This window comes from Astyanax mexicanus, chromosome 25 (assembly GCF_023375975.1).
Source record: "Astyanax mexicanus isolate ESR-SI-001 chromosome 25, AstMex3_surface, whole genome shotgun sequence".
In the NCBI taxonomy this organism is placed as follows: Eukaryota; Metazoa; Chordata; class Actinopteri; order Characiformes; family Acestrorhamphidae; genus Astyanax; species Astyanax mexicanus.
Window position 1 is genome coordinate 27155656 of NC_064432.1, and position 27270 is coordinate 27182925.

The 27270-nt window shown below is 38.5% G+C and overlaps 1 protein-coding gene across 2 annotated transcripts; it reads left to right on the forward strand.

The window, feature by feature from the left end:
• The first annotated feature begins 281 nt into the window (after window positions 1-281).
• Window positions 282-25810, forward strand: efemp1 (EGF containing fibulin extracellular matrix protein 1). 2 transcript variants are annotated; one of them, XM_007239825.4, is made up of 10 exons: window positions 282-607; window positions 1967-2012; window positions 2823-3104; window positions 14998-15120; window positions 15915-16034; window positions 17608-17727; window positions 18514-18633; window positions 19834-19957; window positions 20882-21074; window positions 21248-25810. In XM_007239825.4, exons 1-10 carry the CDS (start codon window positions 518-520, stop codon window positions 21407-21409), a joined length of 1380 nt encoding a protein of 459 aa, XP_007239887.3. In that variant the 5' UTR covers window positions 282-517; the 3' UTR covers window positions 21410-25810. The 2 variants fall into 2 exon arrangements, with proteins under 2 accessions (XP_007239887.3, XP_007239888.3); XM_007239826.4 differs by lacking the exons at window positions 14998-15120; window positions 15915-16034 and having other exon boundaries at window positions 283-607.
• Window positions 25811-27270: the final 1460 nt, after the last annotated feature.

Below are 27270 nucleotides of genomic sequence, written 5' to 3' on the forward strand. Positions count from 1 at the left end.
CAGCAGTGCAGCAGTAGTGCTGGAGGAGCAGGAGGGGGATCAGGCTGGAGAGCTGCCCGGGAAAACAGCGCTCGGTCCCGGGGAACGTGTTCACACTCGCTCAGCGGATCAAACAGAGGATCAAACAGCGGGCGCGCGCTCAGCCACACCCGTATTCCGGGAAACCACGCCCACTGCGCTGCGATTGGACACAAAAAGTTTTACATCGCGCTAAATAAGATTTAGCAAGAATATAACTATATTGTTTTAATTTATTTTGTTTTAATACAAATTATTTTAAAAACTGCTAAAAAAAAACGTAATTTTAATTGTATTAGTCCCGAAGCGCGAGCTGCGCTGTGATTGGCTGGTGTTATCTGGCTGCGGTTTCTCAGCCAATAGCAAGTCTGTGGGCGGGGTTAGACGGAGTACGGGTGTAGAGTGTATGGGTAGAGCAGTGTGTGTGTGTGTGTGTGTGTGTGTGTGTTAATAAGCGGTATTAAAGAGCGCAGATAAAGCCCGAGCTCAGAGAGACACCATGCTGCTGCTGGAGCTCCTCCTCACCGCCCTGCTGCTCTCCTACAGCCCGGCCTCAACCCAGCAACCCGAGGAACCCGTCTCCTACACGGCAAGAGCTCCTCACACACACCTCACACACACACACACCTCACACACACACACCTCACACACACACACACCTCACACACACACACCTCACACACACACACCTCACACACACCTCACACACACACACACCTCACACACACACACCTCACACACCTCACACACACACACACCTCACACACACACACCTCACACACACACACCTCACACACACCTCACACACACACACCTCACACACACACACCTCACACACACCTCACACACACACACACACACACCTCACACACACCTCACACACACACACACCTCACACACACCTCACACACACCTCACACACACACCTCACACACACACACCTCACACACACACCTCACACACACACACCTCCTCACACACACACACCTCACACACACCTCACACACACACCTCACACACACACACCTCCTCACACACACCTCACACACACCTCACACACACACACACCTCACACACACACCTCACACACACACACACACTTCCTCACACACACCTCACACACACACACACACCTCACACACACACACACACACACACCTCCTCACACACCTCACACACACACACACCTCCTCACACACACACACACACCCTCACACACACCTCACACACACACACACCTCCTCACACACCTCACACACACTCCTCACACACACACACACACACCCTCACACACACTCACACACACCTCACACACACACACACCTCCTCACACACACACCTCACACACACCTCCTCACACACACCTCCTCACACACACCTCACACACACACCTCCTCACACACACCTCACACACACCCTCACACACACCCTCACACACACACACACACCTCCTCACACACAACTCACACACACACCTCCTCACACACACCTCACACACACACCTCCTCACACACACCTCACACACACCTCACACACACACACACACCCTCACACACACACACACACCCTCACACACACCTCCTCACACACACCTCCTCACACACACCTCACACACACACCTCCTCACACACTCCTCACACACACACTCCTCACACACACACCTCCTCACACACACACCTTCTCATACACACCTCATACACACCTCCTCACACACACCTCACACACACTCCTCACACACACACACACCTCCTCACACACTCCTCACACACACACCTCGTCACCACCAACTACCAGCACCCAAGCTCCACTGTCTGCTCCAGAACCTCCATATCCACACAGCAACAGCACTGTTTACACATGTGTGTTTGTGTGTGTATAGTGTGTGTGTATAGCGTGTGTGTGTGTGTGTGTGTGATACTGATATTAATGTGTGTGTTGGTGTTTACAGTGCACAGATGGATATGAGTTTGACCCAGTCAGAGAAGTGTGTAAAGGTAAACAGCATCCTCACCTCCTTTTAATTGTTGTTTAATTGTTTTAATTTTTCCACCTGTGTGTGTTCAACTTTCAGTACTGTGATCTGTAGTCAGTAGTGTTACCACTATGTATATATAAATATCTAGTTTCATCTGTTACCATGTTCTCTGTAATAAGCACTGTAACTTGTATTTAGTACTGTAACATGTAATCGGTAGTTTTTAATACTGTAATTTTAAATATGTTCACTTCTTTATCTGTAACCTACAGTATATTCTGTAACTTAACCAGTAATAAGTACTGTTACATGTAGTCAGTACTGGAGCTAAACTTTATACTCAGTATTATGCAGTAAAACTGTAGTCAGTACTGTAATCAGCAGATTTTAGTACTGTAATTTGTAATATGTAACCTACAGTATATTAAGTACTGTAACAGTACTCAGTACTGTAAATAAAACAGTAAGTATTATACAAAAATATATAAAATAATAAGTATTATACAGTAAACCTGTAGTCAGTACTGTAACTATAACAGGGTAACAGTATTGTTAATGTAGTCAGTAGTCTATTCTACATTCTGTACTGTAACATGTGGTCAGTACTATATCATGTAGTCAGCACTGTACTAAAACTTAAGGTGAGTATTATACAGTAAACCTGTAGTCAGTACTGTAACTCTAACAGTATAACAGTATTGTGAATGTAGTCAGTAGTCAGTAGTTACTCTACAGTCAGTACTGTAACTCTGTATATCAGTATTGATTCAGTATTCAGTAGGTATTATAAATTCAGTAGTGTGGTGTAACTCTGTGCTGTGTGTTACAGATATTGACGAGTGTGCGATCGTGGCGGACGCGTGTAAAGGCGGTATGAAGTGTGTGAATCACTACGGCGGGTACCTGTGCCTCCCGCAGAACGCTCAGATCTTCGTGAGTAACGGTGATGAGCCCTCGCAACCTGCCGACCCCAGCGTGCCCCACAGCGTACCCGCCAACCCCCCAACGCACGGGCAGGGGCAGGGGCAGCCCAGCCGCCGCCTCATACCTTCATCCAGGACCCTCCGGTGCCCACCCGGCTTCACCCTGGACGAGCAGAGCTACTGTCGAGGTAGGACACCACCCTCTGCACCACATTCACCATTTACACCTTCTTCACTAACCTGAGTCCCTGGGCAAGACGCCCAACTGTAGAAACAGCGACCATTACTGAGCAATAGCAGTTTCCAATATAAAGGCTGTAAATGTGCCAAAGAATATATTTATTAAGTGTTTAAATTGTTATTTAATCTATAATTAACATAATTATACTAATAATTACTAAATTATGTGACTTTGTTTAGGGGTAAAAATGCTCAGATGCAGTTTTCTAGCTTTTTGTACCTCCCTGTAATTTTATATGCTGTTGAAACTGGCGACAGCACACATAATTATTATTATTATTATAGCGTAGTTTTGACATTTTACAAAAAAATATTACATCCTCTAAGTGTGTTTTTTACAGTTTCCAACTTTAACTGAAACTTTCTAAGTAGTCTAAATGTAAGGGGTTAAAACTGTGATGTAACTGTTTTGAGGTTTTGGAATTGGCCTGTTTCAACGTACTAAACTCTCATATTACTCTCATTAGTTGCATTACTTCTTTGCTTTTCATTGGCTACAAAGAGAAACAGGTCAAAAATAGACATAATATGCAAAACTCCCCTTTTGTTTTGTTTTTTTTTTATTTTACTTTGTGTTTCTCGACCTTGTGCCTCTAAACTATAAACACTCCAATCACCAAAAAAAATCTATTCGTTCGTTTTTCGCTCCGCCCACTAGAACAGTTGAAGAAATGTTTCCATTTCGGTCTGATGGTTGAAAACCTCAGACAGATTAGCCAGCAGACTTCGTCTGAGGGAGGAATCTGTACCTGTTACAATCAGTCTGTGGCCAGAACTTTTATACAGTGATTGTTGTGATTATGTGTCAGGTGTTTTGCCAAACTAACGTGTGGTAAATGCTCAGCGTAAACGTGGGGCGTGGCCAGTAAAATTAGTAAACGTCGTAAGTAAACAGAGCCCTTAAACGGTTCGTGCTGATCCAGGTGGCTGTGTTGTAGCCCGGGCTGCTGATGCTGTAGGAATTGGTCCCACAGTGCTTTGGGAACTGGTATCTACCTGACTCTCACATTACCTGAGAGAAGGGAACAGGAGCTGAAAGACTTTATTCAGAGGAGAGAAAGAAAAGAAAAAGATATAACGGCTAAAGAGACGAGCTTTCCTGCAGCACCAATCAGAACCCACTTATCCTCTGATTCACTGCTATTGGCTGAGACTCAGCGCTGATGTTCTTGGCTTGGGTTCAGCATCCTTTAAAAACATGAACATTACGTTTCTGGGTCAGATGTTCAGGAAACACAGCAGAGAGGTGCAGACAGGTTTACCACTTTATTCCTCACCCTTCATTTCCCTCCACATCATGCTGTGGATGCAGTTACAACAGTTCTGAGGGTTTTTCAGGCCAAATAAGGGAATTTTCACACTTAAAACGTCCAAATCAGAGCCTGAACCAATGTGCATATGTATGTGTTATAGGGCTGTGCTATATCATATCGTACGCAATAATATCACCAGCATTTATTAATATGAAGAATGATATTAATATTATATCCTGAAATATGGCGCCATATCACCCACCCCTAATTATCAGGGTTCTACTTTTTTACTGTTTTTAGCAAAAGAAAAATTCACACTGTTCTCATTTCCCATTATATATCTACTAGATACAGATTATATCTGTGCAGAATCATTTATTTTACTTTAATCCTGGATATATGAAGATATGCATTATTATTATTAGTATTATGACTGATCATTCTGGATCATCAACTTCTGTTAGAAATCTGACAAAATTCTTGTATTTTTTAATATCTCAGTAAAGTATCATATACAAAAATAAAATGTAGTTTTCATGTTGTTGCAGTTTTGTATTCTTGAAATCTAAAAAAAAAGATTGTTTTGTCATATCGCCAAGAGTATCATTATAACAAAAATACCATGGAATATCGACATATCGCACACCCCTAATTTTGATGGCCAAATATGCAATGCATCCCTGCATCTGTTACATCATATCAATCAATCAATTAATCAATCAACCTTTATTTTCACTCGGGAAAAACATTGAGGGTGACCCTCATTTACAATGTAGCCGAGCATTTATAACATCAAAGGAATTAAAAACATTTAATTATGAATTAGAAATAATAAGAAATAAAATAGTAACTAAGTACTAATAAAAAAACAACATTTAACATATATAAATAAAATATATATGTAAAACAGAAAATACTAAAATACCATAAAAAACTAATTTAACACATAAGAAGCAAAAAATATATAAAATATAAAATAAGTAAAAAGATAATAGTAAAAGTAAAGTAAAATGTTAAGAAGGATAAGAAATGATTAAATGAATAATAGAACAAGAATGAATATAAAAAAAACATTTGAATCCAAAAAATAAAAGTAATGATAAATAAATATAAAATTATTATTATTATTATATATAATTAAAATGATGGTGATATTGCAAAGTTATTGTCAACTCATTCTTATTGGGTAGATATAAGATATAAGTTGCTTTGGATCAAAGTTTCCGCTAAACATAATGTAATGTATTGATTATGTATTGGTTATGTATTGATTATGTATTGGTTATGTATTGGTTATGTATTGGTTATGTATCGATTATGTATTGGTTATGTATTGGTTATGTATTGGTTATGTATCGATTATGTATTGGTTATGTATTGGTTATGTATTGGTTATGTATCGATTATGTATTGGTTATGTATTGGTTATGTATTGGTTATGTATCGATTATGTATTGGTTATGTATTGGTTATGTATCGATTATGTATTGGTTATGTATTTGTTAGTGCAGTTCTCACATTTTGACCCAGTCTTTAAGCTGATTGGGTTGTATTGGGCCCTTACTGTACTTTATGTGTTTCCAATATATTGTCAGATCAGCATGTTCTCTGAGATTGTGAGCTCTGCTGAGGTAGATCTTCATGCTCCGTGCTCAGCGCTCACCATGAGTCCTCGGAAAAACTGAAGAATCGAAGGTCTTGCGGATGCTGAATCATGCAACACATGATTTGTCCTGAAGAATGAGCGCGTTACGCTGCGCGGGTGATGATGGATGATGTATCTGGCGTGGAGCTCAGCGCTCGTGGTCTGCGGTCGCCCGGTTCTGCCGCTGCGCTTTATTTTAGTCAGAAGTCAGCACCTCGCCGGCCATCCGGCTCTCCCTGTAATTACATACAGCTGTACAGCAGAACCACTACAGCCAGAACAATATGACCACGTCCTCGCTTCTGCACTTACGGTCCGTAATTACAATATTCAGATCCTACACTGAACAAAACTCAAAAAAGTTTCACAACTTTCTACATTCGCTTTTTTTAAGTAAATTTAATTTCAGATAAATTTAAGTAACTTCGACTCAGTTTCAAGACTTAAATGTTACACAGAGTAAATAACAGAACTGAACTTCAGTCAATCCTTTCTTTTAGTAAACTTTACTTCATTTATTTTTACTCAATCAATCCTTTCTTGATTTAAACTGTTGTTCATCTCACTGCCTCCTGGGGTCGCAGTGCGGTTCAGAACCAATCAGAGGCGATATGTTATTGCATGTATGAATATTCATGAGCAAGAGCCAAAATCCTATCCCTTCTACCCGCCCACTCTTCCACTTAACTAAAGCAGCGTTATACTGGATCACCGGAGCACTTTTTTCCCCAAAAAACAAAACAGCTCACATGGTATTTGTTCATACTAGAGACAAAACTAGACATTTAAAAATAAAAAAATAAAAAACAATGCAATGAGATCTTTAAATCATAAATTTACCCCAGCAGTTCTCAGCAGTAATCAAATCACTAATGCTATTAAAGAAATTTACAACACTATGTTAGCCACGCTAATGTTACTATCCTAGTCCTGTACAGCGAGTATTTTTCAGCTGGAAAACAGACAGTTTGTGCAGAAGTATTAAACTGAATCCGTGCGTGATAAGTGATGCTAAATGCTTTATTTAGTTTAATTTATACAAGTAGAGAAAAAATGAACTTAAACCTGCTGTTTGTCGGTAATATACAGTGTTTAAGAACTCCAGCATCAGTGTATATTCCGAATGGTTCTCAGAGAGCCTGAAGTTGGCCTTCCTGCCGTGATTGGAGGAGTTTTCTCTCTCTTCTCAGGCTGCTGAGTTTATTAAGCCCTGTTTTACTGCAGTAAAGAGCCAGAATAAACTCCCACTTCATTACTCAGAGTTATGATGGGAAACCACCAAAACATTAACAAGCTGTAGATGTTGGGCAGGAAACAGAACAGCGGTTATTTAAGAGCTGGAACTGTGGAGGGAGTTCTAATAGATGTAGGAAATGTTAAAAGGGAACATTGGTAAATGGCTTTTAAGTTATTAGAATGAGGTACAGAGTGTGATGGACAGTGCTGCACTACTGGGGAAGAGTCAGTGGAGTTGGGTACAGAAACTACAATTCCCAGAATCCTCTGCGATGATCAGTGCCAACCGGCTACACCTGTGGAGCATAGTATAAAAAAACACAGGCCGAAGCCTCAGTCTCTGTTGCGCCTTTGTAGAAAGAAACACAGGGTATAGAAAGGAGCTGCAGATAATGATTACTTTGCTAGTCGACTAATCTAATGATTATTTTTTCAGATTAGTCGATTAGTCAGCAATTATTTCTGCTATGTCTCCATCTCTAAAATTTATTTAAAAAGCATTTAAATGTCTGGATGATTCCTATACCATGGAAAATGGAAAATACTGATATATTCAGTGATTAAATATGTAATCTGTTTACTCATCTCCCACTGAGCTTATGTCTCCAGCACTTCTGTCTCCAATGTAATGCACTACTGTTACAAATTAACAATTAGTCGACAATGAAATTCGTAGACAAATTTAAATAATCGACATTATCGATTATATCGATTAATCGTTGCAGTCCTAGTATAGACAAGACAAGAAAGTCATAAAAGAATTCCAAGACAAGGATAATCCAAAGGGGTGTTAATATAAAAGAAACTACCAGTATAATCAAGTTTAATAGAATTAATTTAAAGTAAAGGAGTTTTTTGTGTGTTTTAGGTTAGGTTTCTTTTGAAACTTTTTTAACTTAAAAAAGCATTTTTTAGAGAATAATGGAGGCGTATAAGGACTTATCAGAAAGGTGCGGTGTAATGACATGTCTCAGTAAGTGTAGAATTAGAGTATTAAAGTATTTGGTGATAATTTGGTTTGTTTTTTCGAGTGTGAACCTGTATTGTGCACAATAGCAGTGTTTGCTGAGGCGGGTTGTGTGGTGGTGAGACAGTAGTGAGCTGTGTGAGCCGGGGCTTTGATTTCTGGGGGAATTTGAGTTAATCACGGGTGTGTTGTGTTTGGAGGAGCTGTGCTGTGCTGTGCTATTAGCTCTGAACAGGGTTTATACTGTGTTAGAGAAGCTGTGCTGCAGGAGCCCAGGCCTCTGTTTATATTTATTAATTCATTAATAAAGAAATCTCAGCATAGTGAATAGTGCTAACACCATGAACTGGTCTGTGTTAATGGTGGAAACTAAAGATAAAACACTTTAATTCAGTGTACTTTAGTATAATGGTGTAAACTTACTGTTTCCTGAAAATAACTCAATATTTAGACGTTAAGATCTAAACCACTGCAACACAACTCAGTACCGTATTTTTTGGACTATAAGGCTAACAGTATTATAAGGCACATTAAGCAACATTAAGCCTCAAATGAGCACTGGATGTTAATCTACACAGATTTCTCAGATTTTCTCCTGAAAACTGTTTATTTTAATCCGTTTTTACAGTAAATTTAGATTTACAGTATTTTGTCCAAAGGGTGAGCGCTATCCGCGGTTAGCATGCACTGAGCCAGCCACAATTAGCAGCACTAGAAGAAGCACTAGGCAGTCGCAATTAGCAGCACTAGAAGAAGCACTAGGCAGTCGCAATTAGCAGCACTAGAAGAAGCACTAGGCAGTCGCAATTAGCAGCACTAGCCAGCCATAGTTAGCAATGCTAGCCAGCTGTGATTAGCAAGCACTTAGCCAGCCACGGTTAGCAATGCTAGCCAGCTGTGATTAGCAAGCACTTAGCCAGCCATAGTTAGCAATGCTAGCCAGCCACAATTAGGAATGCTAGCCAACTGAGATTAGTAAGTGTTTAGCCAGTCACAGTTAGCAACACTAGCCAACCATGATTAAATAGATAGATAAGGATAAGATAAAAGGAAGGATAAAATAAAAAATAAAATATTTGAATTGATTAAATGAATTTACTCTTTACTGTGAGAAGTTTTATGTGGCTTTTTATTCTTAGAACTTCTACAGAAAACCAGCCTGCTGTTTTTATGACCTCCTGACAGAAAATCATCAGATACTGGTTTATAAATGAGATAATTCCCCCGTGTTCAGGAGAGCTGTTATTCCTCAGAGCTGCTGTTTAATGGTATTTATTTACCTGCAGCTCTCAGACTGAGGTGAGGTAATGTGGTGTGTTTATGGTAGGAGGCGCTGTGGAAACTCATTATTTACTCAGTCTGCTGTACGTTCTTTATATATACAGCCATTTAAAAACACCTAATTCTGAGTGTTTAAGAGGAAAACACTCACCTGACCTCACTCTGCTACAATCACACGACTGTAGAGAGGAGTTCACAGCTCAATAACCGAGTATTAAAGATCCATATTACACATTTTTCAAAATTCCCACCAAAAATATCTATTTTAATGAATAATACAAATCAATGGATTAGATTTGCTGTTACAGTAAAACCAAAAAAAAAGCCAATTAAATTCAATTCAAAGACTTTTACTTAAAATAAAATACTTTTACTATAAATCAAAGACTGTAACTGTAAATCAAAGACTTTTACTATAAATCATAGACTTTTACTTGATAGTCAGCAATTAAAACTGGTTATGACTAAATAGGTGTAGTAGTAGTAGTAGTAGTAGTCTTAAGCTTTTTAAATCTTATATAGCCACCCTATACAGTCAAATCTTACACATAAATAATTTTGGAAGTGCTTATCATCTAATTTTTAAACATTGTTTTGAATTTGCACAGCAGTATTTACTAGCACTAACAGCTGCTGCACTGGTGCATCAATAGTGCGGAAAAGAAAAGAGTCATCTTAAGCCTGAGAAACATAGTTTTTAACCCTGAGGATCTGTTTCTATGACTGTTTTTTCGTGTGCTCTTCAGAAACTGGAGAACTGGAGCATTAAGATAATCCGTTTAGATCACGGTTGTGTTTTTGCCATGAAAAACACAAATTAGCAGAGAAAGGACCACACTGTGTTCTGCAGAACTTCTGGCTGAGGAGGATTTTTCCATTCTCACATTAGAGCGGGAGAAATGACTCACCTCAGAGGAGATAAGCATCAGATCAATTCATAATCTCCCAGAATGCTTCACTCCCGACCAGAACCAGAACCAGATTCTCACCTTTAGGAGGATCACATGTGAATTTAATCCTCGCTCCAGTTCACACTGCTTCAGTATGTTTAGTGTTTAGATCAGGTCTGAGTGCAGCAGAGCTCTGTAGTGTGTGTTTGGTGTTGTTGTTATTATTATGGGATGTTTGCTGCTCTCCAGCTGCTTCCTGTTCCTGTATGTTGGGAATTGTTGATCTGTTCTCTGTACGATGCCAGAAATCATCCGGCCAATCAAACACAGCAGATCTGGCATTGAGTCAGAGGAGCCCGGTGTACCACAGAGGTCTGATCTGGAGCAAAAAATCTCATTCCATAATTTTTTCATTTATTTTAAAAAGTCTAGTTGTGTGCTGGTGGTGTTTTTCCTCCATAGACTAATTCTAACCATTTGTTTCTTAGCTCTGAATTACTGGGTAAAGTATATAAACACTGATGTGTTATTCACACAAATAACACAGGAATGAACTGCATGCTGTTCCTAGCGCTGTTAGTTATCTCCTATCTGACGAGACGGCGTCGCCGCCCAGCTTCATTAATCAAAAAAATGATTAATCTCTTTTATTGTAAGGATATTTTTTGTCAGGTATATGTGTAAGTATATTTTAAGACCTTTACTTATATTTTACACATTCACAGTAGGGCACTGTTTCAGTGATCTCTAGGCAAGCCAGTAACTGTTCGGCACCGTGCAGCTTGATTTAGGGCGTTTAGGTCAGTGTGTCTTTGCTATCGTAACGTTGGGAAAAGTACACCTTGCATGACTAATTGATAAACAAGCAAAACTGCAGAAATGTACCTGAACACACCGCATTTCCAGAACACCACGCCCATCAGTGTAGATATATTCAGAAGATCTGCTGCTGTTTAAACCAGGCAGGAGGAAGATAGGAGTGAATATAGACTGATGGTGGGGTGTAAGATAGCGATGAATCTAGATAAGAGAATAGGCTAAAGTCCTTAAGTAGGAAGTTGTTCTGAGAAGAGCTTTATCTTGTCTGTTTGATCATCTTCTCACAGTGGAAGGACGAGGGGATGTTTTCAGATCTGAAGGAAGATCCGTCATCTTTTTTCTTTTAACAGATAAAAGCAGTTTTAGAGCTGGTTATCTGATGGGGGTAGCTCTGGTGGTCTACAGGGTTTTGAAGGGGGTTGCTGTCGGTCGTCTCTTAGGGTTTCTCTTTGTCTTTAAATCTTTTCTGAAACTTAAAAAGTCCTGTTTGACTTTCTCTCTAAGCGCCGCTTAACATGGTGCAGGTAGATACTGGCAGATATCAGGCACTGGTTAAAATATCAATAGAGGTTTATAGAGAGAGGTTTATGTTTGAGTAAAATGAACATTGTTGTTTTATTCTATAAACTACAGACAATATTTCTCCCAAATTCCAAATAAAATATTCTCATTTAGAGCATTTATTTACAGAAAATGAGAAATGACTGAAATAACAAAAAAGATGCAGAACTTTCAGACCTCAAATAATGCAAAGAAAACAAGTTCATATTCATAAAGTTTTAAGAGTTCAGAAATAATCAATATTTGGTGGAATAACCCTGGTGGTATTTAATCACAGTTTTTTTTTCATGCATCTTGGCATCATGTTCTCCTCCACCAGTCTTACACACTGCTTTTGGATAACTTTATGCTGCTTTACTCCTGGTGCAAAAATTCAAGCAGTTCAGTTTGGTGGTTTGATGGTTTGTGATCATCCATCTTCCTCTTGATTATATTCCAGAGGTTTTCAATTTGGTAAAATCAAAGAAACTCTTTTACAGAGCTGTGTATGTGAGTTAGTTTAATACTGATAAACTCTGATTGAACACTTTTGATCAGTGTGTTGGTTTTTGACCAGCGTTTGGGTCAATAATGCTCTAAACTGGTTTTGGCTGCTGCTCCTGCGCAGATCCCCAGATAAAGTGCAGGATTCTGTATTACCACTCAACATAACTAGTGGGCTGATTGGCTGTGAGTGTGTGTGTGTGTGTGTGTGTGTGTGTGTGTGTGTGTTTGATAAAGATCTGTTCTGAAGGATTAAGTAGAGTATTAGAATAAACACATGCTGGAGTAACAGGCCTGTATTTAACTGCTTTGATCTCCTGCTGAACGTCACTGATCTCCTCACATCAGAACAGCAGCAGCAGAACGTCCGGGTGGTTCACCATCACCCCCGGCTCTGTTATCCTCGTGCACGTGGGAGTGATTCTCACACTTGAGGAGAAAATTCAGTTATTTTGCTTCATGCATGCGGGACGAACACGCCTCGTAATAATCGCAGTATTCAGCTAGTTTAGGGTTGGATTCACAGAACAGAGTTTGGTGTCAGGAATCATATGGCTGTTGCTGTGGTGTTGCTGAGGTGTTGCTGAGGTGTTGCTGTTGGTTGCTAAGGCCACATTCACCCTACAAGATTTTAATCTGTTTATTTTAGTAAAATACAGACCTATGGGGGGAATCACTTCTTCACACAGGGCTTGATTAGTTGGGATAATTTTATTTATTAAAAGAAAAAAAGATCATTTTTAAAGTGCTTTTTATATTAACTCAGGTTATGTTTCTGATATTAAAGTTTGTTTGATACTCAGAAAAATGTAAGTATGACAAAAATGCAAAAGTAAAAGAAATCTATAAGGGGGTGAATACTTTTTCACGCCGCTGTAATTCCACACAGTGAATTAGATTATAAGTTTTAAGCAGAATAAAAGAAAGCTGGATTAGGCTGGAGTTTAATGGGTTAATAAATAAAACTCAGTGTTAAACACTACAGTGTTAAACGTGTAATGGAACAGTGGTGGCGGCAGTGGTGAAGAGAGAGAGAGAGGCCGTCCAGCTGTCCCCTCGTGAGCCCCCCCCCCTCGTGAAACCTCAGGCCTCGCACTAATTGGTGTTTGGCTGCAGCTCAGATGAATGGTGCTCTTTTTCCAGCAGATCTGCTGCTGCTGACATGATAGAACTGGCTGTAATCTCCTCACTTGGGGGCATTTGGTTTGTGTTCCTGCTGAACGATTGTAATGGAAATTGGGAGGATTTCCAGGAACCTACTTGAGTCATCTGATTGGACGGAGGAGCTGTTTGGTTTCACTTCTTGGAGAGAGAGCACGGATCCTCGTGAAAAAAAGAAAACATCAGCGGGGGCAAAGCGTTCAAAGTCAACAATCCATTAAATTTCACAACGTCAAATTTATACGCCTGTCATGTTCCGGCCTGAGGGAACACACACTCTCCCACACACACACCAGCCTTAAAAACACCACGCTAAAAACCCTCGCTTAGCTTTTATTATACTTCTCTACTAATGATTACTTTGGTTATCGACTAATCTGATGATTATTTTTTTAGATTAGTCGATCAGTCAACGATTATTTCTGCAGATTCTCCATCTCTAAAAACAACAGAAAAGCAGCTGAAAAAGCATTTAATCTCTGTTTAATGTTAGATGTTGTTTAAACATGGAAAGTTCTGATATTCATTGATTAAATATGTTAAAACACTGTTGAGTTTGGGTAGTTTTGGAGACACTGAATAAGTTTAGTATAAACTGAGTGAAAGATTCATCCATCTCCAATTGAGTTTTTTTTCCAAGCACTTTGTGTAATAGATAGATAGATAGATAGATAGATAGATAGATAGATAGATAGATAGATAGATGGATATTATATCATATATTTCAGATATATACAGCTACTTTCTCAGGTTAATATAATTATAAAATCTAACTTTCCCAAAGGAGGAGCTCTAAACAGCCACTGGTCGGTTAAAACCGGTCGGGGTCAGTTGAAGCTGGTTGGGGTCGGTTGAAGCCGCTCGGAAGAAGCCGGTGGGTTGTAGCTGATCGGGGTCAGTTTTGGCTGGTCGGTTGCGACCGTACGGTTGTGGCCGGTGGGTTTTAACCGGTTGGTTTTATCCGGTTGGTTTTATCCGGTTGGTTTTAGCCGGTTGGTTTTAGTCGGTCGGTTTTAACCGGTTGGTTTTAGTCGGTCGGTTTTAGCCGGTCGGTTTTAGCCGGTTGGTTTTAGTCGGTCGGTTTTAACCGGTTGGTTTTAGTCGGTCGGTTTTAGCCGGTTGGTTTTAGTCGGTCGGTTTTAACCGGTTGGTTTTAGTCGGTTGGTTTTAGTCGGTCGGTTTTAGCCGGTTGGTTTTAGTCGGTTGGTTTTAGTCGGTCGGTTTTAGTCGGTCGGTTTTAGCCGGTTGGTTTTAGTCGGTCGGTTTTAGTCGGTCGGTTTTAGCCGGTCGGTTTTAGTCGGTTGGTTTTAGTCGGTCAGTTTTAACCGGTTGGTTTTAGCCGGTCAGTTTTAACCGGTTGGTTTTAGCCGGTCGGTTTTAGCCGGTTGGTTTTAGTCGGTCAGTTTTAGCAGGTTGGTTTTATGTTGGTTTTATGTTGAAGAGTTTTAAAGCGCTGTTTGATGCTGTTGGTTGTAAAGGCTTGAGAATCTGTGCCGCGTGTGAAGCTCTGTGCCGCGTGTGACCTGTGGTCTCTGTGTGTTGTAGATGTAGATGAGTGTGCTACAGGGAGGCACACGTGCAGTGCAGATCAGATCTGCTATAACAACCGAGGATCCTTCCTCTGCCAGTGCCAGCCCGGCTACCAGAAGAGCGGCGACCAGTGCGTAGGTGAGTTACCTGCCACCCTAGTCACACCTGCCACCTGCCACAGACCAGGCACCCACCTGCCATAGAATTAGGGCTGGGTATTGAAATTCAATATCAAAAAGGTATAGACCGAAATCTCTCAGTAATACAGAATACCAAAAGTTATAAAAAAATTGTGCTTATTTTCAATACTTTGCAAAAAAACACACAAACATGCCAAGTGCAGTGAGCACGCTCAGCAAGGTTAAAAACGTTTAAAAAAACGTAAAAACGTGACAATACTCTGGCACACGCAGAAACGCGAACAGTGAGGTGAACATGTGGAGATGCTCTAAAGTCTAAATCTACTTCTAAACATTCACCTGCACTTCAGTCTATTCAAACTGTCGACACACCATCACTGTGCTGAAGACTCTCTCTCTCTCTCTCTCTCTCTCTCTGTGTCTCTCTCTATAATAATAAATAAATTATTATTATAATTATATATTTAAGTGATCACTAATATAATTATAATAATGAATACTTTGAGTAAGAATAATGATCATTTTTTGTATTTTTTTTTGGTACAATTAAGAGAAAGATATTAAAAAAGAATAATTTGCGTATTGTATCGAATGAAATGTATCGTATTGGTATTAAAATTTGATAAACGATACCCAGCCCTGAACAGAAACTGAGCAAGAGACCAACTTCTTATCCAATCAGAACAGTGGGATCTTATGTTACATAAAAACGCCCAGCGTCAGGAAACCAACTGGCTTAAAGGTGTGTGTGTGTGTGTGTGTGTGTGTGTGTGTGTGTAAACCTTCCCACAGACAGAGACGAGTGTGTGCAGTCGCATTACTGCATGCACGGCTGCGTGAACACTCCCGGCTCGTACTACTGCGAGTGTAACGCCGGCCACCAGCTCGCCAGCAACAACCACAGCTGCGTGGGTGAGTGACGGCCCAGCGCACTCGCGCCTCCACACAACCTGCGCGAGAGAGTGAGGGAGAGAGAGCGTGCGAGAGAGGGAGAGAGGGAGAAAGTGCGAGTCTATGAGAGAGAGAGTGCAAGTGTGCGAGAGGAAAGAAACCAAGTGTGCAAGAGAGAGTGAGAGAGCGAGAAATTTATTTATATTTCACTACACATAAATGATATTTTCCAGTTAACTCGCTTTATATAATTACTTGGATGCACAATTATAGTGAATTTAAAGTTAAATCAGCACTTTTAAAATAGTTGAACATTTAACAATTCACAATAAAGATCATTTAACTGCCTTTTTAATTATTAATCTAACAGTAAAAAGAGTTAAACATGAATAAGAAGAAGATTTCTCAGTTCAGAGAAGGTTAATTTAAGTTTTAGTTTATTCTAAATAGATAAAAGTTTCTGTGCAGGAGTGCAGGAGTGTAAAACTGCATCTGATCATTCTTAGAGTTAAACAACACTTTTAAATAGTTAAAAAGGAATTCTGGGAAAGTGTTGAATGTTTTTAACTCTCAGTAATGCTGTTTAACTCCTGTTTAACACATGTGTTTACGCTCTCAGGATATCCGTTAGAAACTCTCCGCCAGGGTTTTTTGCTCTCGCGCCTCGTTCTCGTGAACACAGGAAGTAAAACAGCCGTGCGAAGGTGTGATCACACTCGGCTCGGACGTGCACACTATTGTTTCTCACAGCCGAGCTCATTGTTTAGAGTTAGAGCTCATCTCCTGTGTATCAACACGCCGCTAACCGCTAATCACCTCAATATCCTAACACCGCTAACCGCTAATCACCTCAATATGCTAACCTCACTTACCGCTAATCACCTCAATATCCTAACACCGCTAACCGCTAATCACCTCAATATGCTAACCTCACTTACCGCTAATCACCTCGATATCCTAACACCGCTAACTGCTAATCACCTCAATATGCTAACATCACTTACCCCTAATCGACTAATCAATACTTACGTCACACGTACAGCCTCTAAAAGAGGATCCAGCTCAGTTTTACTGAACGCGAGTGGCTGGTGGAGCAGCGGGGACTTCAGAAGAGGAAACTCAGAGCTCAGTAGCTCATTCACTCATAGTAAAACCAAAGAAACTCTCTCTCTCTCTCTCTCTCTCTCTCTCTCTCTCTATTTGAGTCATCCGCTCTGAAAGGAGACCGCATCACACCCGCCCAGTTTAAAATGATTTTTACGCATTAACACTAAAAATAATTTAGTTTAGTGGTTTTAATGTTATGGCTGATTACTGTTCTACAATAGTGTTCTTGTCTAGCTTCTACGCCGTTATGAATTTAGCCAATCAGAATTCAGAAAATCAGTTTGTTTTGCTCTGAAAGAAAATAAAAGAGTGATAAATAAATGTTAAACTGCATCTGAGCATTTCTCCTCTGGAACAAAGTCGCAAACGTACAATTTACAAATGAAACAAGGACTCATACACTGAATAAACTTATTAAAACGCAGCTCCAGTCTGTTGTTAGTTTATTGTGTTAAAGTGTTTTCTGACGTGTGTTTTGTTGTTTTAGACGTGAACGAGTGTGAGACCTCTCAGCCGTGTGAGCACCAGTGCCACAACCTGCTGGGTTCCTTCCTGTGTCAGTGTAACGTGGGATACGAGCTGACCCCCGACTCCGTCTCCTGTACAGGTGAGTTCCTGCAGGTGCTCTCAGTGAGGAACAGAATAAACCGCAGGACTTTATCCTGCGTCACGCCGGCTTCAGGATCTGGCACAGCTCAGGAATTCACATCTGATCTTCTGCCATGTTTTTAACCTGCAGCCGCCCTCCTTTCTCACGATTTCTCAACCCCACGTCTATCTCACTATCTCAGCCCCACTGAGATATTCACTACATTTAATACCGGCGGGGAAGAGCTACAGATTTTAAAAAGCAGATTTTAAATGATTTTTTCATTTATTAAAGGAAAAATCTAACCCTGTAAAAAACAGGATTTCCTCCTAAATCTAATCAACTTAATGGATTAAACAACTGCAGTCAAGCTTTCTTTAAATGTTGTTCTGGGTTCTTTTTTATGGATCTCCTGGATGAGTTCTTCATGCCCTTTTGGAGTAATTTTATTCAGTTATTATGTTCAGTTCCGTCAGCAGCTCATCTGATTTACCACATTTACCAGTAATTTACCAAACCAGGTGTTGATTAAAATGATGAGAACTAGAAATAAATAACTCTATTAAACTCAGATTAAGAGGAGGAGAGATTAGGAGATGCTGTTTTAGCTTTGTGTAAAATTGCTGTTTGTATTTATTGTAAGGCTGTAATGTGTTTTACTGAGATAATAAACACTTACTGCACAGAGAAGAAGCTTTTTCTTTACTTAAAATTCACACAGGTACCTAAAACATTTGCACAGTACTGTATGTATGTGGTGGTATATGTTTGATAGTGATGTTTGTGTGTGTTTGTGTTGTTTAGATATAGATGAGTGTGCGTATTCTCCCTACATGTGTCAGTACGCCTGTATTAACACCCCCGGAGGATACTCCTGCACCTGCCCTGATGGATACCAGCTACAGGGAACGAGAATGTGTCAAGGTACGTCCTGCTCCACCTCCACCTTCCTCCACCCTCCCTCCTCCTCCACCATCCCTCCTCCCTACTCCTCCACCCTCCCTCCTCCCTACTCCTCCACCATCCCTCCTCCCTACTCCTCCACCATCCCTCCCTCTTGGATGAGTCGTCGCTGTGCTCTTGGGGTAATTTTGGGGGCCGGTCACTCCTGGGGAGGTTCACTACTGTTGCATGTCTTCACCATTTGTGTTCAATGTCTCTCACTGTGGTACTCTGGATTCCTAAAGCTTTAGAAGTGACTTTATATTCCTTTTCAGACTGATAGATCTCAATTCTCTTCTTCCTCAACTGTTCCTGAATTTATTTGGATCTCTGCATGATGTGCAGATTTTAATGATCTTTTGGTGGACTTCACTTTAACCGGCAGGTCCTGTTTAAGTGATTCTTGATTGAGAACAGGTGTGGTAATAATCAGGCCTGGGCGTGGCTAGAGACTCAGGTGTACTCAGGTATCAGAAACCACAGTGACGGTATGTTTTAACAAGGGAGCGATTACTTTTTCACACCACTGTATAACAGAAGGTGGGCTCAGGAAGCTCCACCTCACTGGTGATGGAAGGAATGTGAGGATCAGGGTTCACAGTGTTTAAACTCCTCTGTTCAGCTGATTTATGTTTGTGTTGTTTCTCCTCCTCGGGGTGTGAGAGTGGGAATCTTCACCACTGGCTCAGAAACAGCTCTTTCCCATAATTCCTACAGTGTAAAAACGCCAGTTTTAACTCATATTTGGGAGAGGGTTAACTGCCTGGCCTCAGTGTTGTTGTAGTCAGGATTAAATTAAAGGATTTTAAGTGCAGCTTATAGTGCGAAAAATAGAGTATGTGTTTTAATGGTCACTATATTTGAATTTGCTATGGGAACTTGTTTTTTTACGTTAAGGCAGAGATTGGACGACAGGTAAAACATGCGCCCACAGGAAGCAGAGATTGAGATACTAATCGATTTATATCTCCAGCCTGAGATCTTTTAATAATCCATATAAACTCATATATAATATTTAGAACAGCGTTATGCAAGAACTGGCACTTTTACTCCACAGCTATAAATACAAATGGTGCACTCAGCACCCCCTCTTGAACAAGCTGTACACATGCATTTTATCACAAGCGTTTGTTGTGTTGCACCGATTGCTGACACAGTTTGTGTTTCCTTTATTTTGTGCAGATATTAACGAGTGTGAGACAGGTCACGAGTGCAGTGAGGAGGAGATGTGCTGGAACTATTATGGAGGATACAGGTGTTACCCCCGAAACCCCTGCCAGGACCCGTACATACAAACCTCAGAGAGGTGAGTTCTTATTACCACATGACTGTGTAACGTGCAGTGACTGCACTAAATATATATATATTTATATATGTATATATATATGGGAGCCATATATATTATTGTTAATACAAACTGTCAGTTGGAACAAAGTACTTAGGCAAAGAATGAACTTTTTTGTGTTAAATTTCACATAAAAAAAAAAATTACCACTGGTGCAAAGCACTACGAACAATAAAACGACTGAAGTCCAATATAGAAAATCACACATATACTGTATAAATGTGTGTTTGTATATGTATATATATATAATATTTATATATTTATATCTACAGCTATAGAAACAAAATGAAGAGATCACTTCAGTTTCTGAATCAGTTTCTCTGATTTTGCTATTTATAGGTTTATGTTTGAGTAAAATGAACATTGTTGTTTTATTCTATAAACTACAGACAACATTTCTCCCAAATTACAAATAAAAATATTCTCATTTAGAGCATTTATTTACAGAAAATGAGAAATGACTGAAATAACAAAAAAGATGCAGAGCTTTCAGACCTTAAATAATGCAAAGAAAACAAGTTCATATTCATAAAGTTTTAAGAGTTCAGAAATAATCAATATTTGGTGGAATAATCCTGGTTTTTAATTACAGTTTAATTTTATTCATCTTGGCATCATGTTCTCCTCCACCAGTCTTACACACTGCTTTTGGATAACTTTATGCTGCTTTACTCCTGGTGTAAAAATTCAAGCAGTTCAGTTTGGTGGTTTGATGGTTTGTGATCATCCATCTTCCTCTTGATTATATTCCAGAGCTTTTCAATGCTCTCTTTTTTTCCAAAGTTGTATATATAAATATATATAGCTTCCATATACTGGATGGCTGTTTCCATATTTAAATATATTGATTAAGGTTCATTAAATGATCTTTTCTCTTTGTTCCAGTCGGTGTTCCTGCCCCTCCACCAGCTCCTGTCGTGGAATTCCTCAGTCTATAGTTTATAAATATATGAGTATTTACTCTGAGCGCTCCGTACCGTCAGATATCTTCCAGATCCAGGCCACCAGCATCTACCCCAACACCCACAATGTCTTCAGGATCCGAGCCGGAAACGAGGGAGGAGAGTTCTTCTTACGGGTGAGAGACCGATTTAAACAGTGAAAAATACACAAACCGGCTATAAAATAATCATAATGTTCATGTTCATAATTTTAATGCATGATCAAAACTCTGCACCAGGTTTATTTATCAAAAACAGCACAATATAGAAATAATTAATAGATTGAATGTGATTAAATTGACTCTTGCAGCGCTCCAGTAACGTCAGCGCCATGCTGGTTTTGACCAAGTCCCTGTCGGGTCCTCTGGAGATGATCGTGGATCTGGAGATGATCACTCACCACACCGCCACCAGCTACCGCACCAGCTCGTTACTACGGCTCACCATCGTCGTAGGACCCTACGCCTTCTAAAGCCCCGCCCCCGACTCCCCCGATACTGCTGCTTCTAAACGTTTTACACTTATACACTACGCTACCTTCTAACGGCCAGGCATTAAAAAGGGCTTTTTGGGTGCGCTCAAGATAAAATCCAAAGAGAGCTATAGTTCATCTTTTATATCTTTTATAGTTCATAGGCAGTGGTTCAAGAGTGGAACCAATGGTTTAGGACCCAGTGGCCCAAAGCCCCAATGGTTTGAGGCTCCAATGATTCAAGGCCCCAATGCTTTAAGGCCCCAGTGGCCCAAAGCCTCAATACTACAAGACCCCAATGCTTCAAAGCCTCAATGGTTCAAAGCCTACATGTTTCAAGGACCTTATGGTTTAAGGCCTCGATGGGTTAAAGCCCCAAAATCTTTAGGCCAAATGCTTTAATGCTTTAATGGTTTGGGGCTCCAGCGGTTCAAGGACCCAAAGCTCCAATGGTTTAAGGATGGTGGAACTGTATATATGAATGTTTGATGGGTCAAGAATTAAAGACAAAAGTAATAAATCTCACTGTAAAAGAGTGTAAAATAGCGGGAGACAGGAACCGATGCTGCAGTTGCTTTTATCTGTGATTTAATAGCAGGTTAATAGCCTCATATTTTGCATTCATAAATTTACATTATGTCTTTATTACTCCAAATAACTGCATTCTGTCTCAGAGAACATACGGCCCAAAGCACTGCTTAAAACTGGTAGAAATGTTTTCTTTAATTAATCTCAGTTTAATAGCAAAAAAGCTTTGCATTTACAGTTTAAGTGTTGAATTTATAACTCAAAAGAACAGCATTAATTAGGTAAAATCACATAGTAATTTCACTTAATTCTGTTACAGGGCTTTAAATCGGCCAAAACACACTTTTTATTCTTATTGTTCAAAAGTTAGCACCTTTGCACCTTTTTAACAGTGGCGTAAATATACTCTAATCTAAAAACACTCTGCATAGCACTGAGTAGCAATGGTGGAACCTGTTTTGTTGGGTTATCTAGAACCTTTTAATCAGAGCTTTACTGTGTATATTATATGTAAGATGTTTTTCTTGTGTCTGAAGAACTTTTTAACCAAAATTTTACTTTTACCTTAAAATGTAAGAATTTCAATATTAATTAATTCCTACAAATATACAGATCATTTCCTCTGTTGATATTCTGTATATTTGACAAAATAAATATAAATTACCGTTTACTCACAGTGTGACGTATCAATATAAAATTAAAACACTGTTTAGAATAATGTTTAAATTGAGTCAGGTATATATTTAAGGTAATAAATATAGTTTATATATGTGATGTTGCAGGTTGTGGAGGATCTGTTGGTGTGGATGAGATGCTTTATGAATGAGAGGAATCAGGCGTTTATTGCAGTGAGGTAGGTTCTAAAGGGCTGTCGCTGCGCTTTCCTCCGAGCGTTAGCGCTTTTTTGCTCTCTGATAAGAATTGTTGTAATACTAAGCATTATAATTGAATAATAGAATAATAGAGTAATGTTCTTAATTAGGGGTTTCACCTGATTGTATGTCATTTATGTCAAAATAAGCACAAAAACTCACCAAAAAACAAATTAATTTGCCATAAAATAAGGGATTCGCTCATTTTGAGACCCTATTGGCAGATTTCTTTTTAGCTTAATTTACGTTACAGTTATATTACAGTACATTTGGCTTGACTTTCTTTTATCCGAAGCGACTAATATATCAAATAATAATAAAGATTTAGTAATAGAGGTAAAAAAGACGTTTTTATGCAGGATTTAAAGGAGATCAAAGGGTAATGAAATAGTGGGATAAAGAAGGAAATGAGGTTAGAAGTAGTTAATTTTAGTAGTTAGAGGTGTTAGGAGAGTTTATTAAACTCTTTATGAGTTTACTAAATATTGAGAAATACAGTACTGTGCAAAAGTTTTAGGCACCAAAGCAAACGACACTAATCCATTTATCTCAGGAATATGAGAGTTTTACCCTAAAAAAGCAAATAATCATAAATACAGTAAAATGTAGAAAGGAATAATTCTCATATTTAACTATAAGTATGTTTTATATCCTGTGAGCCGAGCTGAAGAATAAAGTGTAGAGATTCAGATTTCTCCTGGATGCTCCTCAGTCAGCATGTGTATATTATGTTCAGTTCCGTCAGCAGCTCACCTGATTTACCACATTTACCAGTAATTTACCAAACCAGCTGTTGATTAAAATGATGAGAACTAGAAATAAATAACTCTATTAAACTCAGATTAAGAGGAGGAGAGATTAGGATTAGGATGTTTTCAGGAAAACGTTTTGCTTTTTGTGAAATTGCTAATGCTAATGTTGTACCCCAGATTTATGTATTTACTTTATATATTTAAAGTACATTAATATTATGCTTTTATCAAATGTTTGAAAGTAAATTAAGTTGTTAATTACTTGAATTTCTACATTGGTAAAATGTTTAAAAAATATATTTAGGTATTACATTAATATAACAGTAATGTAAATATAGATCACATATATTTAACAACAATTCTTAGTACATATACTCTAATATACCTGCTGTATGATAAAGAGTGATACAGTTGTAATACTCTAATAATGAAATGTATTATTATAGTTTTACTGTAAACATATTTTTAAAGTATGGGGTTAAATACATGAAGTTAAGTAGAGTATATTTAAAATAGTTCCATTTCAGTACAGTTAAGAACACTTTAAGTAACAATTTAAGTAAGACTTTTGTACACATTTTATACAATTAAAGTAAAATAAGTATAAATATACTGATTAATAATAATGTGGCCACAAGAACACTTTAGTGCACTATAGTATAATAATGATTAGAATAGCTTTTTCTTTACTGAAATTCCCACAGGAGCCTAAAGCTTGTGCACAGTACTGTATATTTGAGCGTTTATATATATATATTTATATATATATTTCTGGTCAGTAAGTCGTGGTCGGGCGGGGGGATTAATAAGGTGAAGTCAGTGTTGATCAGAGGAACAGAACGTTACGGTTCTAAAGGGTTTTTTATTTGCCGTTTCTGGATGAAAGATTTGGACGATTCAACTTTAATAAACTCAGATTAGTTTCCTATTGATCTCAGCGCCGCTCTGCAACTAAACACAGCCAGGAAACCACGGCCTGGCACGGCTCACCAGCGTTTCGCACGAGTGCAGTGAGTGCAGTGAGTGCAGTGAGTGGGCTAATGCAGTGGAAAGCGTTGGGTTTTGGTTCCAGTGGGGTTTCCCTGGAAGAAAATCTGATTTTGTTCACAGTCCAAAACCTAAAAACCCTAAAACCCCTGAAACTCTGCCAGGCGTCACTTTCAGCACTTTTCTCAGCTTTTCTCCTGAAGAACTGATCTCAGATCAGCCGTTTCCCTGCTAAAGCAAAGACCTCCGCTGTTTTATAGTGCTGTTACACCACGTTATTCTTCTACAGCTCTGAACATGAAGTGGAAACAACTTCCTGCAACTCGTCATAAAATTTATCATCAGTTCATCATCAGAGCTACTGCTCTTCAGTTTCAGTCCTAAACCAGACAAAACCTTCTCGAAACCGTATTTTACACACTATATACTGCAACGGATTATACAACACTATTTAGGATGCCTAAATTTAAGTGAACAAGGGCGTCGCCATGTTTCCCTTTTAATGGGGAAGCTGGAGAAGGGTCTATAAGTAAAGAAAACTTTTATACTTAAAAAAACATTTTATTTTAAAGTTAATCGAGTGCTGGATGTTAATCTACACAGATTTATCTCCTTAAAACTTCTGTTTATTTACAGTAAGCTTAGATTTACAGTATTTTGTCTGAGGGTCAGTTTTCATTTAAGTTTCTTCAGCAGGAAGGCTGGAGCATTAGCATTAGCATTAGCATTAGTTTTAACTCAGTAAACACTCAGGCTACAGTCTGATATACTCACCTCTGAATGGCGATAGAGCTAGCACTTAGCGCTGGGGTTAGCAGCTAACGCTAATGCTGCTCCAGCCTTAATGCTGGAGAAACTTTACTGAAACTCCTGTATTACTCTGTACTTCAGTGGAGCGTCTTTACTGCTCCTTAATACCTGACTGATAGAATTCATACATAAGGAGCACCGGATTATAAGCAGCTCTGATGATTTCTGGGTAAATTAAATGATTTAAGTGCAGCTTATAGTGTGAAAAATATAGAACACATACAGTATCTCCACCGTCTCACACGCAGTGCCTTATATATAAATTCAATAATATTTTAATATTAATAACTGCAGTAGCTGCACGTGTATATTCTCAGTGCCGTTCATCACACTTTAAAAAGATCTTCAGATTTAAACTCTCTTTATTTAAAACTTTTATTCATAATCACGTTTTATACTCTGAATCCGGAGAGGAAATTGTTGTAAAGAAAATAAAGTTTATATATTTAAAATCAGCTGTGTTTGTGCACTTTGTTCCAAAAATCAGAAAAGAAGAGTGTCTATCTATCTATCTATCTATCTATCTATCTATCTATCTATCTATCTATCTATCTATCTATCTATCTGTCTGTCTGTCTGTCTGTCTGTCTAAATATCTATCTATCTATCTGTCTGTCTATCTATCTGTCTGTCTGTCTGTCTGTCTGTCTATGAATATTTTTATTTGTAATTTGGGAGAAATGTTGTCTGTAGTTTATAGAATAAAACAACAATGTTCATTTTACTCAAACATAAACCTATAAATAGCAAAATCAGAGAAACTGATTCAGAAACTGAAGTGCTCTCTTCATTTTTTACAGAGCTGTATATTTCTTAGTCTCAATTCTTCTGTAAATGATGATATAAAAGTGTATTATTTGATATTATTGTGTGTTATGTAATTTTTAAAGGTGTTAAATTCTTTAGGTTCTTTTCACCTCCACTGAGAGGGTTTTTCTATCAGAAATGTGTTTAAATGAGTTTAAATTGGATTATTGTTGGTTTTCTTCACAGTTCTGTTCTCCTGTAGTAAAGGTTGGAAATGTGCGAAAAGTTAACCTGATCTTTTAAGTGAGGATCTCAGGGGAAGTTTTAGGTCAGGATAACGTGCCGGAGCAGCGTACGGTCTGCAGAACTCTCTACAGGTTCTGGCATGTTTTATCTCAAGCTGCCAAATAAAAATCATCTACAGAAAAATAAAGCCAAACTCTTAAGAGGAAAAAAAGTTTTATGTTAAAATCCACTAAAGCTTTTCGTATTCCATCTCTTATATCTCATCTATTATTTCTATAAACAACAGTAATTATTAGTTACTGAGAGTTTTTACTAAAACTGGGAAAATCTGCTTTTAGCTGCTGGAAACTTTAAAACTTTAAAACTCTAAAACTCTAAAACTCAGATCTGTGGAGTCACTAAATCATTTTATACTTTTAGTTTCTAACTACCTTCAGACCTGTTTTACCTTTTATTTCCTTTTTTTGTTCTTGTTCTTTTACCTTTTTATTTCATTTATTTCATCCTTTTATTAATTCTATTTTTTATTTTATTTCCATCATTTACTTTTTCTTTATAATCTTGGTTTTACTTTTAGCTACCTTCTTTTAAGTTCTCTATTTCTTTATTTCTGTTTTATTTTATTATATTTTTTATTATGAATCTCTTTATTTATATTTAATTGCTTTATATTTTAGCCTGTCCACTTATTTATTCTGAATTATCTTATTTTCTCCTAATTAAATCTTATATTGTTTGCTGTTTTTTTTTGCTGTAACAAGCTAAACTAAAATGGTTGATTGAATAAGATGAACTTTTTGCAGGAAATAAAAAGAATACTTAGTAGATCTTAAATATTCAGATGTTGGAGGAACACCTGAACTAAATAAGAATTTGCTACTAATCAGCAGTTGGTTGTGTTTAACGCTGTGCAGAAGGT